Raw genomic sequence first — 14,112 nt, 5'->3', positions numbered from 1 at the left:
GCTGCTGTTTTTGGGAGACAAAGGACCGGATTTCATCGAATTTCAGTCCTTGCTAATAGCGAATCGAAGCTGATGCTCATGGGATGAACGCGCTGTGCGGCTGCGGATAATGGATAATGGGGGAGTAGGTCTATTTAGCCCCCACTCAACTTGGTTTTGGCTCCCTGCTTATCCCCCATGTACACTTGACTGGGCCTGCTGACGATGCTTTTATTCTATTACACTAAAAATCTAAGGAGATCTGCTATTTGTTATCAGAAAACTTTACTATTTTAAAGTAATTTTGTCGCTGTATACGCTTTTATTCATAATTTTTAGCTAAACATATTCCTTAAGTATAATAATGCATTTTTATAGAATATTCTCTCAGTGTTTCCTTGCTTCGTCGTATCTCGGAGTGCGTGTGTTACGCTTTTTAATGAAGTCATTTGAAGCGTTCGCTGATTCGTTTGTGATTTATGAGCAGACGAAGCAGACACAGGATGAGCCTCCCCTTTTTTTCACCCCATCACACACACACACACACACACACACACACACACACAGGTGACAAGCATCAATCAGTCGGATGTTGTTTTTGTGTCTGGATGGGCATGTGCATGTGTGTGTGAGTCTAGTTCACTTGTCACGATAATTGCTTCAAAATTTCTGGCCCAGAAGCTAACTGGATTAGGCTAATTGGCTGCCAGATGTTTTGGCTTTGGAAATTCACCTGGTCTTAAACATAGAGGAGTCGTTTTGAATAACGTTAATTAAGGCGGAGGATTGCTGATTGCAAATTAAGCAAGTAAATACAAATCAAAAGCGAATGTGATGTTCGTCCTTTTGTTCACGTGATTTCACTGCATTGCAAACAGAGGCTTTGCAATTTAAAATCGCTGTTTTACCTGCTGCTTTCACTCATTAATTAATTACGTTGATATAATTGCGTATACGACGTGTAATCCCCAGATGAAAACTTATGACCCATACCCATTTTCCGTGGCTGAAGGATTTTTTAATCCCCAAATTAAGTGCTTGTTGTAAGAGCAGTGCCCTTTTTCTCATATGTATTTCAACTTGGCGAGTCAATAACCTAATCATACTTCCCTCGCATATATATCCCACAACGATTGGACTATTTCATGCTTGATTAAGCCACCAAGCAAGCACAAATACTTATAGCTCAATGTCTAAAGTTGTATTCTGCCAACGGCACTGCCAAATGGAAATGGCTTCTGAGCAGGAGCGGAATCCGCCTCATCCTTCTCGAATAACTCAAGGCATTGACTTATTCGTCCTGCTGGATTGCAGTGCAGCTTTCCACCCGGCCAATGACTTTTGTGCTTGGCCAGCAAAAGAGCATTGCATTCCAAGGGGACTCCCTGCACAAAAGCTATTGTTATTCGTGGCAGTAGCAGCGCGACTGCATCTGAAACAAATTTTTAGATAGCTTAACAAAGAAATCAGACATTCAAAGATAAAGATCATTCCTAAAGGTGTCTAAAAGCATTGAAGAAAGTAATGATAACCTTGAACTTTCGCTTTAAAGATTCTTTGTTAAATACTTTTAAGTACTAATAGAAGTAATTTAGGTGAAGAATAATGCAGCACATAAAGTAATTAATTATTATTTTATATGCAACCTGAAAATGACACCTATGGAAAATATGAAATTGTTTAATAATTAAATATCTTGTGAAAGAGTTTATCTAGCAGCTATTGTGGCTCTTTAAAATATATTTCTTGTGTGTGTTTTTCGGTCAAGCCATGAAGGGGAATCTTATTAAGGACCACCGAAAGCTACCACAAAGAGACACTGTTTGGTCTTTGAGTACCATGTCCTGGACAGGATAATCGAATCTGTTGTCCAGGTAACCTTTTGGACGATTGAGTGGATGGCCGTGGGGAAAAAGGTTAAGTCAGCCTGGTTTGCGAGCATTTAATGATGTTTGGCAACCACTTTGATGGACAGCTTTATTCAAGCGGTTTAGTTTATTTTTCCGGCTCATATTGTTTTCTCCGGATATACGATGTAATACCAAAATATATGAGAAAATTTCTGCTCAATTCTGTGCAGAATTTATTCACAAGCACACAGAGCCGCTTTAATGAAGAGCCTTGAAGAGCGAATCGTATCCCTTTTCGAATTTTTTTCCAACCGTATCGATTGTTTGAGTGTGTGGGCATTGGCGATGAGCTGACTATATCTGCTGCTGATGTGTTGGCCTAATCATTCGACTGGAAATCGTACAAACAAAGGCACGCCTTCACGAATGTTTTTGATGTTGAGTGAGTGGGACTTTGACTTGTGGCGGGATGGGCGATATGGGCGGGGTGTCCAGGGGATACAACCAGTGAGACCGTTGTTATCGGCTCGTCAATTGTGTCCTGGCCGTTATCCCTTGAGCTTTGTGACCCTCTCGTCGAGCAAATAAAGTTACTTCGCCATCGCACAAAAGTTGGCCCACATCTAGTTAATTAAGTAGCTATTACAGGGCCCACAGGCCACATGAAAGCTACATTCCAAACTATATTAAATACCACAGCTCACTCACTTTTTTGTTTAGTTGTCTTATTTCAAAATGATGTTTTAAGCCTCATTGTAAATTGAACAGAAAAAGCGATAAAGCAATCAGAATATAATTTAAGTTATATTCGGTTCATGGAAATATATAATTGATCAGCTGAAGTTCTTCAACAAATAATGCAATTATATTCGATTGCACGGTTGATAAGTGATTAATCTTTTTTCGTTTGGGAATTTATTTATTTCCATTTGAGCATTTCAATTTATTCCCAGCAAAATCACCTGCGATGCGATTTATAAACTGACAGCGCCTGTAATATCGAGTCGATGAAGCGATTCTTTATTTTATTGTTTCTCTGCATTGTAAATTAGTTATATCGCCGCTGGCATAATCTATATGTATATAGATTATATATTAGCGCACGGAAGCACACATCAATCAAAATCGAACGGATATAATCAATCCTATTGAAGCGGGAAAAATCTGTGAAAATGCGAAATTTTATTACTGGTATATGTGCTCATGATGATTATAATTATTGTTATGGTGATTTACCTGTCTGCGCTGCCAGCGGCCACAGTGCGTATGAGTGATGATGTGTGAACGTTGGAAACCAATTACGTCGTGTATGTAATATCCCAATATCACTGAGTGGCAATAATAGTACAAAGACATTTCCGCCGGGCACAAACTCAATGGGTATGCAAATGTCTACTAAATTTATATATTCACCCACTCATTTTAGGACATTTTTTCGATGACCACTTGGTAGTCAGTCGCCTGTGGCGAGTGCAAAGTTAATTTTCCGCCTAGTCCCCCGGTTTTTAATGAGAATTTGGTTGTCAATTCACGCCAGCGTTTTTTTATTTATATATATGTATTTTTTTTTTTGATTTTGATAAAAATTATGTAAATAATGCAGGGGAGAACAATTTGTGTCAGCTTTGACTTTTGCATTATTTCCGTTGGCCGCTTCTTTCTTTCGCTTTTAATACCAAAAGTCAGCAGCGTAATAGAAAATTGTTTGCCTCATAATGGAAGAATAAATCTGCTAACAGCGCATTGGGCACGCGTTGCGTATACGTAATATGAGAAAATAATTGCTGCCTGCCAGCCACTGGCGACTAAATTGCTTTCGAAGCGAGCCCAAAGGCACACACTCATCACAACCAAAACGATGAGTTTGCAGAAAAGTTTCTTGTATTACCCAGAAAATGATTTCGTTTACAATGGTGTTTCCCTTGTTCATTGGCCCTGCCCCTCGAAAGTCAAAAAAAAAGTCCTATTTATTGGCCCTCCTGTTGACCAAAACATTCGTTTGGTCTTCCCTGGCATTTCCGTGCACATCCTGGAGTCTTCAGTCACGAGTGTCCCGAATCTCGAGTCTGTCATGGGCATTGCTCTGCTGATGTTTCTCGTTTTGCAACCGCCATAAATCACTATTATCTGAGGCAACATTTTAATGACTTGGGACATTTGCATACCCGTACACCTGTTTACTCGCCCCTGTTTGGGCGGACAGGGGGCGTGGCCGGCCTCTTAAGTGTGCCGGCCAAATTGTAGTTCAAGGACTTAGCAATAAGCCGTTGGGGCTTAAAGGCTTCAATGATGTCTGCAGAGCAACCGCAAAGTCCCCGGTGCGCAATTCTCGTTTATTGTTTCGGTAAATTTACATTTGTTTTGAATGACTAACGTTTGTCCTTACGAAACGAAATTTATAGTCTGCCAGACCCAAAAACACACATATAATTTAGGGTATTAGGCAAAACCAAACTCTATCTATCTAGCATGTTAAATGTTTCAACATTTTCCCCGGAAAAGTCTGTGCCGCTGGATGAAAGGATTGGTGTATTTACAATTTCCATATGTGGCCGGGCGAGAGGAAACTCATATTCCAATTCACGGCTTTCGGTTTTCCATTGAAATCGTTCAATTGTGTGAATGCCCAATACATGTGCCATAATTCAGCTTTTGCTGCTCGTGTGCATTTCCATGTTTGAAGAAAACTTCCAATTTGCAGAGGATTATTTGTGGCTGATTTGAACGAATATTAGATCATGGCTTTGGAATTAAAGCCAAACATCATTTTAACTCTTTTTGCTTTCGATATGAACTAAACCAAGGGCATTCCGACTTCGCTTCGGCTTTTCAACGCTCCAGCTGTTGACCCGCCAAAGCTGTTTTTCACTTTTCCCGGTGACACATGGCCCCACCCTAGCAGCCTTGGATTCTTGGAATCTCGCATGCACAACAAAAATGGCAAAATAGCAAAATGGCAAAATGGCAAAGCCAGCAACAGGGCCAAAAACACAAGTGGGCTCCAACGCCTGCGGACGGAATATGAATATGAAATTCCGTCGGGGGCCCAAAGGACCTGGCTTTTAATTGTGTGTCGGAAATTATGTTTCACTTTTCCCACCTCGGGCGCATCATCAACCAGTCTCGACGGTCTTTTGTTACCCCAAGTAAAAGTGGCCCAAGGCAAATTTCTCCTGCAGTGTAAATTGGAGGCTTTCCGGAAAAAAAGGAGCATGACTTCGTACAATTGAATAGCTGGATTTTTTGTCTTGTTTTTGTCAATTTTAATTGGTCTCTCTAGCAAACATGTTTGGCTTTAAAGGGTTATACGAATTTTTTGCTGATTTCACGTTTTGTATACTTGCAGTATCTTTGGACTTCAGTTTACCAGCGGAGCGTTTAAATTCGATTTGACCACACACTACACAATCCAACTACAAACAGAATTTAGTAATTTCCTCGGAGCGACGACAACTTGGGAACTTGTAAACCTTGCGGCTTGCAATTGCAAACTGTGCAGCAAGGCGCCTAATGTCCTCAGATTAAAGTGCAATCTAATTGATTGGCCAAGGAGCAGTGCGTCGAGCAGAGGTGCAACTAGGAGCTGGCACTGGATTGTGGGCGGCTGGTGGACTGATCTGCGGATGCATTTCGCTTGGACGGGGGCCCCACAAAGACAATACGGAGGGTCTACGGAGTGCTTTGGCCCGTTTACGCAACAGAACGGGCCCCTCTCTTCCACAACAACCCACCCCGCCGGCCTCTCCCCTGCCCCTTGCCAGCACCCACAGCAACGCCCACGGTCACGCCCACATCGCGGAGAGAGGCGCCGGTGGCAGGTGCAGCAGCTATTGTCAGGAATCTTCGCGTAACTCCGCGCTCGCTGGCCTAAAGTCAAGTGAAGCGGGCCAAGGAGCCGCTGCATCAACAGGATCTTCGGCAAAAGGACCTGCCGCAGACGTTAGCCACATCAATGGCCTCACCCATCATGTAAGTACTCCATGGCTCAACCGCAGATATGCCGCGTAGAAACCTTATCCATATCTGGGGGAGGTAACCAAAGCTAGACTGGAGCTGCTATTGCCGAAGTTATTTTGTATGTTACACCTGACACCGCATAATTCCCCAAAAGTGCACCGCAAGCTTGAATTGTTATATATGTGTGATAATATTTGTATTCAAATTGGTTTGGTATTAAAAATACATTCAAACTTATTGTCAAATGGAAATACCCATTTTCATGCAGTGTAAAAATGGTCGAAACTTTACATTTATTAAATTCGCTGGAGCTTTGGTAAACGGATATGACAGTGGGCTCCATTATCAACTGGCTTTTCGGTCAGGTGTTAACTGAAATTATTGTGGCAGTCTCGTTATTGGTAATTCGATTTCCACTTACATCACACTATGTGGGCCCCAAATTGGTTTACCCAGGGTCAAATGGAACAGGGTCAGCACGTGAGTGGACCCCAATTTAAAGGGCATTTCCGAAAACAACGACACCGACATAATTGCGTAACAACATTTTACCATTAGACTTAATTAAACCGTCGTTGAAAATAACTGAATGTGGTTTGGGAAAATGGGAAAGACGAAGCCTGAATCTGCTGCAGAAACTCAGACAAAACCAGCATGAAAATGGGAGACACTTGAGCTGGATGGCAAGGACAACATGCTGAGGAATTTTAATGAGATTTAGGGTTTGCATTTAAAGCGATTTCACGCATTGCAATTCCGGCGGCAGGTTAATTAGGATTGCCTTGCCATTGCAAATATAGCCACCATATTATTCCGCGAACCTTTTCCACAGAAAATCAAATGACGATGATGATGATGATGATAGGTAGCATCTGCCAAATTTGACAAAAAATAAAAATGAATGGCCATGGCCAAAATCAGAGCATTTCTGGCCAAAAAAAATATACACGTAAGACCACAGATTGTAATGTGAAAATATATGGACCAAGCCTCCACCATTTCATTTGGCCAAAACTTTCGTTATTGGAGAGCAACGGCCATCATCACCGTTCCATTCTCTTGCCAATTTATAAAGCCCTTATTTCGGACCGGGCCAAGAGGATTAGGCCGAAATATTTGGCCTTCGGCGGGGGCTTTTGTTTTGCTTTTCGGCCTGCCAATTCAAATTAGAGTGTTGAGAGGGGATTTACTCAGCGGCTTAATTAAACGCCATTATAATAATGTTGACGCTCGCCTGTTGTTACATTTCAATTGTTATTGCCACACACAGTTAGAAAATAATTTCGCACTGGTAATCGAATTCGTAAAAATTTTACAATTTTAATCTGCATTCCTAACCCTTTAAACAAAATTAAAACGGATTTGCTATGTATTTCGCTATGTTCTTAATAAGTATAATTACTTCTGATGGCGTAGATGTTTTAGAGTTCCCCAATCCACCTTTGACTGCATTTTATTCACGAATAATTTATGAATTGTGTTATGATATTCGCAAGCAGCAAGCAACCCTGGCATTTTTGGCATTGATATACTGGAAACATGTCGTTCACAATCACCCTTTCGCTGATGCCATGTTGTGGTTATGGGTTTTTGGGGGCCAACAGCTCCGCCAAGGAGAAAATACATCCATTGGGGATCACTCACTTTGAACTCCAGCTCAGCTCAGGTGGCTGGTCTGATTGATTTGATTGCTGTCACCTCGGGCTTACGCATCCGAACATAGAGATTCGGATGAAGTGCTCACCATGACAGATGGAGTCACTCAAATTCGTATGTATATTGCGGTTGTCCTGCCGCTTGAATTTAAGCCTCTTATCATATCCGCAGGGGTAAATATTCATAATTTTTCATTTCCCCCCCTGGGCCATTCGTTTCCCATTAAGTTAAACGAAGCTGAATTTGCTCGCAGTACGAATGGGTGTATCCTTTACTGTCTGCTCAGTTTGGGATTTTCCTGGGTAAATCGGTTAAAATGCAATTATCGTTGGCAGTTGCAATGCGAAGGCTCTTTCATTTGGCCGGAAATCGAATTGATTTGCTGCATGACCACAGAAGAAGACAGGTGAAACGAACCCATGCGACGACGATTTATGGCCAGGAATTAAGCCCCATTGAGTTTGTATAAATGTGAACGTAATACCGGTGGAGCGAGACTCGCATAATTGAAGGCCCATTAAATGGTAAATATAAAAATTGATGCCTCGCCTATCCAGCCCATTCCAACTTTCGGCGGAAATTGAATTTGATAAACTTTCTAAAGGCAAACGGCAGAAGAAGAGAGGAGTTTCTAGGCAGCAATTAGTCCTTTTTAGGAGGATGTCGATGGGTGGGATGGCTTGGGTTTGAGTTTGGGTTTTGGGTTTGGGTTTGGGTGGAAAACTCGGTCAGATGATGGCTACGTGCCATGCGTCAGCTGGAAAAATGGCAACCAAAAAGTTTGTTTATGCTTAGACTTTTTGGCCGAGTCCTCAGATTCGGAGCACCATATAGCACCGGAGCTCTGGCTTCGACTGCTGCTGTCATTCAAGTGTTTTAATCAATTCTGATTTAATTTTACGCCCAATTAAGTGTGAAAAGCGTTTGATGTTGAGCACGGGTGCGAGAGGCAAATGGCTCCGTATCCGCCCCCCCGTTCCCATCCACCGGATTTTCTCGAGCAAGTCACGCAAGCGTGAGCATTGAATATGCCATATGTGTGGGGGTTCTCGCCCTTTATGGCTCCCTAGCTCGTGGGCCACATAACCTCCTCGGTTCCAGGATTCAGCTGGGTTCGGGTTGCTGGGTTCGGTTAGCGACTTTATTTAATACGCAGCACTAGAGTAAACGCATTTTTAGATGTATGTATCCGCCTGAGCTGGAGAAACTCACCATCACCGCCGCTTGAGTATCCTTGCCTTGTGGCTTCCGCACCCGCCCATTGCTCACCGCCTCGCTTACGCTCACCCGCCATTTCTCTCAGTGTACCCGCTAACCATGGAACCACTTTCTTCCTATGACAGAGTCAGCCGTGGCATATAGTTCCGCCCCAGCATTATCCACTAATCTCTATCAACAGCCACTGCCAGCGGGCCGCTCCTCCGGCTCCAACTCCAGGTTAAGTCTGTTGGAGAGCTTAGTCTGCATGACTGCCGATCCCATATCGTTGTGCTTTTGGATTTGTTTGCAGGTAAACACATGAAGACCTCATCTTTTATAATATTCGTATATGAAAACGTTTTCAATTCAATTAATTTTAAACGTTCAATTCATTCCTATAAATATTTACATAGCTCGCAAACTCTTTAAGCCCAAAAAGATTTTAAGTCTTGATGGCCCTTCAGGTGCCACAACTCCTCCAGCAGGGTTGTAATGTGAATTGTAGTCGTAAAGCAATTTTCTTGTACTTTTAAAATGCCAGAGGAAAGGTATGAGGTAATATATGGTTGCCAGGAGCCGCTGAAAATTGTATCTCGAATTGTATCTCCAGAATTAACCCATGAGAATGAACAAAATTATACGAATCTTTTACAGTAGCGCAGATAGAATTTACTTTATTCAGGACTTTCCAAGTATTACTTTTTGACATCGATTTTTGTGCACATTAATTTCGATATACATGATGATTAAATTTAGAGTTTTGGAGATTGTTGTTGTAAGGCTACACAGGTATAATTGCAAGGCGTTTCACTTTTGTTTTTTAAAGAATGGTATTTGTATGTGCTCGTGTTTTAACTTGGTTCTTAAACGACTGTCTTTCTCAGATGAGAGCGATTGTTTCGTAAGCTAATTAAATGTATTCCATTTGAGTCACAATTATTTCTCACTTTGCACTGTCGTCAAATGTGTGTGTGTGTTACACGAGTGTAGTAGTGGTACTATTCCGACTACACTTGGAAATTTAAGCACTAAGTCCACTCATTTTACATTTTACGCAACGTGTGCGCTGTTGACCGCGTGTAGAGTGTGTGTAGAGTAAGTGTACGGATGAACATGGTTGGATTGTAGTAACTTAACTAATCTTAACTGGTAACTTAGAACTAACTGAATTGTCACTAGTGTTACGTTGGCCAAAAGCAGCCGTCGTTGGTTAGCTAACTCTCCATTCAGAGGCCAATTTTGATATATATCCATTTTTGTATCATTTTTTTCTTTGTGGAAATTTTGCAACTTTCAATTTTCAATCTTGCTGAATTTGTTGCATTTCCAGTACGTGTAGAACGTTTGGAAATTCGTTAGGAACTAATTTTGGTATACTGTGAGAGCCGAAAAAAAGCGAAACGCGAAACAAATTCGTTCTTTTTATAACACTAAACGCTGGCCCCGATCGAAATAGCATTGTCTTGGCCAGCGTTTCAGGCAACAGGTGGATTACTAGGGCTTAATCCACCTGATTTGCCTGTACTAAATAACGGTATGCGTATAAAAACAAGGATATCGAGGGATAGAGAGAATGTAGTGTGATTATCCAAAACTAATTCCCTAGTGCTTGCGTTGCGCCTACGTCGAGCAATCGAAAAGCAATCCGTCAAGGATCAGGATAGCCAGTTTTCGTTGCTCGCGCTTTTTTTTTGCGAGCTGTCTCATCTTAAATGCAGTTGTACATTTATAATTTTTTTTGTTTAGAAGACCAGGTTTTCTTAAATGATCTGATCCCTCTCCACGCCGAGGCCCCAGTTTTCCAATGTTGTTTTCTTTAGTTTTTTTCTTTTTTTTGGGGGGTCACTATATCGACGCTTGAGTCGGTTTGCGTGTGTGTGTTTTCTGTGATGTGTGTGATGGTGGTGCTATAATGGGTGATTTTCGATTGACCCCGCTGGGTGGCTATAGGTGGCATTTGGATGGCCACCCAACGCGGTGCACATCCCATGGTGCGAGCGGTACTTAGTAGACAATGAGCAGGTTGTTTTCATTGAATCCGGCCGAGTGGCCAGCATTGCGTACAATGAAACAGGATCCGTCGAAGTGCATGCGTTTCTCATTACGACTGCAAAAAAAGACATAATATTATTAAATAAGAACAAAAGGAATCTTCAAATATCCAAAGATATTTGAACTGTGCAAGGGTGACTATAACTTTGGGAAATACTGCAAAAGTATAGAATCTATATCGAATAAATATACGACGAGAACATTGCATTCTTCGAGTGCATCATTATTGCAAATAGGTGTGAATGCAGTGGCCAACTCACCGGACGAACAGATGCGAGGTCTTGCCCAACGAAGCCGTGCAGTGGAAGCCGGTGGTGGTCAGGGTGGCGGATCCATTGCCCGGACTGGTGCGAATCAGGCACTTGCTGTGCTGGCGGCTGACCTTGACCAGGCCGTCGGCCGCCTGGGTGATGCGGAATCCATTAATGTCGTACACCTCGGTGCCGTCCTCGGCGCAATTGTAGGTGGAGTTGGCGATTACGTCGTGGGCATCGGACACAAAGGATGGGCCGTGGCGCGAATCGCTGGAGGGTGTTGTTAATTGGAAAGAGGATCTTGGCGAATTGATTTGGGCAAATTTCGTGCTTAACTCACTCATAGAACACCGCCAAGGTGTAGTCCTTGGTCAGGTCGGTGAAGGTGTCGGTGGTGGTGCGAGTGCCAGCTGTGTCCACCAGATAGATGAGGGCACAGGACTCGCTGGTGAAGCTAACGCCCTTGTACCACATTTTGGCATAGCGACTGGAAGAAAATTGTTGCAGCTATAGTTGCATAGATTTTATACGAAAATCTAATGTGAAGTTCAAGTTTAAACTCCAAATACTAGTTTGCCACTCTTAAAGTAAAGCAACGATGCTACTTCTAAGCTTACACAAAGTTGTTGGCCTTCATTCCGTCGTAGGTGACGATCTCCACCTTGGAGCCGCTCTGCAAGATGCGCCCATTGGGATGGATTAGGGCAGAGTTGCTGCAGTTGCGCGATAGGGCGGCGGCCACCATGCTGCGCTGGTTCAGCACGCGGACAGCTTTGTCCAGGGTCATGTCAATGCTAGAATCGAGCATGATTTGGAATGAGCAAGGGATTAACCTCCCACCAAGTTCACTTACCGAACGCCGTCGCGCAGGCGCAACTGGATGGTGCCATTGGACATGGCAATGGGTCCAGATCCTGGACACGGTGGTGGTGTGTTGTTCTCGAACTCAAAAGTGCGGGAGCTGACGCGATCCATAGCAAAAGGTGGTGGTGGCATTGGCGATGGGAACTGCTGGGTGTGATGTGCCTGTGGCTAAGTAGGTATACGCATATTTCAAAGACACGAACGGAGCAATAAATCAAAGCATTTACCATGCAGTAGGCTCCGTCCACCTCATAGCCATAGCCAGAGTTGAAGCGTCCAGTGAGACTCTTGCCGCTGCGCGTTATGTTGCCGGCATCCATGTTCCAGCCCACGGCCTCGTAGCCGGCACCAGACTGCGGCACGACTCCGAAGCCCGAGTGGGGAGCAGCGTGCATGCCCATATTCATGTAGCTGCGGCCGCAGCTGTTTGTCTGGCTGGAGCACTCCTTGGCCAGGACGGAGGTGCTGGTGCCCACGCTGGCGCTGTTTCCCATGCTGCTGCTGCTGCTGTTGCCGCGCTCCAAGCCGCGCTTCACTCCGCCAGTCAGCGAAAGGCTGCTCATACGTGTAGCCAATGGGCTGTTCATCGACGACACAAAGCGCATGGTGGCTTGCTAGGGATCGGTAGGGGAAAGGGTATTAGATAGTACATCAAAGATGACTGGCAAAAAATAAAAAGATAAGATGACTTGCAAAAAATGCGAAGAAAAGATGACTTGCAAAAAATGCGAAGAAAAGATGACTTGCAAAAAATGCGAAATATGCTAAGTGACATGATTTTTTGCATATGCCTTGAAAATGGAGGCAACCCTATGGAGAAGTGACAACTCTACTCACCGGCGATGGGTTGTTGTTGGTGAAAACGGATCTCTGGCGCACACCATTTGGAGCCTTGGTGGGCGAGCGCAAGATGTTGTTGATCTTGTCGTTCAACTGGGCGCGGGACAAGAAGTCCTCGGCATTGAAGATGCCAACGCGGCCGCTCTTGGGCGTGGCCAAGGGTGCGGGGCCCGGAAAAGCCAGCTCCTCGACCTGGGGCTCATTCAGGGCGCCGGTGTGCTGGCACTGCACCTCCTTGGTGCTGCTGGTCTTGGGTGCAACGGTGTCCTGGGCGTCGGTAACCATTTTGTCAAGATTCGATTGTGCAAACTTTATGGGAAAACCGTATTGGAATCGAATGGGTGATGGATTGGTGTTCTTGGTTGAACCGGGACCTGGACTTTGGTATGTGGATCTAAACGAGAACGGCACACGCGGCGTGCTGACTGCGAAAATCAAAGTACTCTGCTCGACACGGAACACAACGACTCAATGAGAGGAATTTAATTTTTACTTTTTATGACTTTTCAAGAGCACTGCTCGCTGCGACAATTTTCGAAAGAATGACTGGCCTCAAGTGCCGATTTAAGGATGTGCCATCAATTCTGACAGTCCCTGGCCTACCGGGTTTTTCGATAGTTGAAAGTGTCGTAATATCGAGTACATATACTTTCGATACTTTCTTTTCCTTTCTCATCCCTTGAGCATTTGAAGCCCTGGCACTTTTAGATTTCCCGTGAAAGTTCAACGTATATCCGATTAGTGCTGCATACTTTTAGACGGCAAAAAGTTGATTGAATTCAAAATAACGCATTTAAGGACTACACTGTAGTGTAACCCATCTCCTCTCGCTTTTAGTGGCCGGAAAACGAAGTTTCGCCTTCGTAATTGAATCGAGAAATAGACTTGAGCACACGCAGCAGTGCTACCAGCAATTTATTGCCGCTCATTTTTATAGTTTCTCCGCTTTAAGAGGCTTAGGCTTTAAGATTTATTGGGAAACTGCATTTTCCGAGCAGCAGGAAGTGCAAGAAAAAGTGCCGTCATTCTTATCGAACTGGTTAAATGCTGAACAAGTGCAGAGGGGCAAAGTTTTGAAGCGTTGGCAGGAAATGTCAAGAGTCAGATAAAAGTGATGTTTGCACGTAGCACAGTTTAGTACTTTGCTCATCCTCATCTTTTATAATATTCGTATATGAAAACGTTTTCAATTCAATTAATTTTAAACGTTCAATTCATTCCTATAAATATTTACATAGCTCGCAAACTCTTTAAGCCCAAAAAGATTTTAAGTCTTGATGGCCCTTCAGGTGCCACAACTCCTCCAGCAGGGTTGTAATGTGAATTGTAGTCGTAAAGCAATTTTCTTGTACTTTTACAATGCCAGAGGAAAGGTATGAGGTAATATATGGTTGCCAGGAGCCGCTGAAAATTGTATCTCGAATTGTATCTCCAGAATTAACCCATGAGAATGAACAAAA

At 43.4% G+C, this 14,112-nt stretch overlaps 2 protein-coding genes across 2 annotated transcripts in view; one reads left to right on the top strand and one right to left on the bottom strand.

Annotated features, from left to right (window-relative positions):
• Positions 1–8,875: 8,875 nt before the first annotated feature.
• The window catches only part of LOC117136147 (platelet binding protein GspB), a 38,546-nt gene continuing 33,309 nt past the window's right edge, over positions 8,876–14,112 (top strand). The window contains exon 1 of the mRNA XM_033296863.1: positions 8,876–8,952. Coding sequence (XP_033152754.1) covers positions 8,908–8,952 — 45 coding nt within the window. The 5' untranslated portion in view covers positions 8,876–8,907. The remainder of the gene's footprint in view (positions 8,953–14,112) is intronic.
• Positions 9,289–13,207, bottom strand: LOC117136149. The gene is made up of 7 exons (XM_033296866.1): positions 12,650–13,207; positions 12,040–12,426; positions 11,802–11,980; positions 11,566–11,742; positions 11,289–11,435; positions 10,955–11,218; positions 9,289–10,749 (listed from the first exon to the last, which is right to left on the bottom strand). The coding sequence occupies exons 1-7, from the start codon at positions 12,935–12,937 to the stop codon at positions 10,647–10,649; spliced, it is 1,545 nt and encodes a 514-aa protein (XP_033152757.1). The 5' UTR covers positions 12,938–13,207; the 3' UTR covers positions 9,289–10,646.

Source organism: Drosophila mauritiana, chromosome 2R (genome assembly GCF_004382145.1).
Source record: "Drosophila mauritiana strain mau12 chromosome 2R, ASM438214v1, whole genome shotgun sequence".
NCBI classification, from domain to species: Eukaryota; Metazoa; Arthropoda; class Insecta; order Diptera; family Drosophilidae; genus Drosophila; species Drosophila mauritiana.
This window is presented reverse-complemented; position numbering and strand designations above follow the sequence as displayed.

Bases quoted from the DNA above. Each gene is read 5' to 3' on its own strand.
- LOC117136149 (XM_033296866.1), bottom strand. From the start codon at position 12,937: ATGGTTACCGACGCCCAGGACACCGTTGCACCCAAGACCAGCAGCACC. The intron at 11,981-12,039 runs GTAAATGCTTTG...ATACCTACTTAG, and splicing joins TGGACGGAGCCTACTGCATG to CCACAGGCACATCACACCCA. The intron at 11,436-11,565 runs GTAAGCTTAGAA...ATTTTCTTCCAG, and splicing joins ATGAAGGCCAACAACTTTGT to TCGCTATGCCAAAATGTGGT.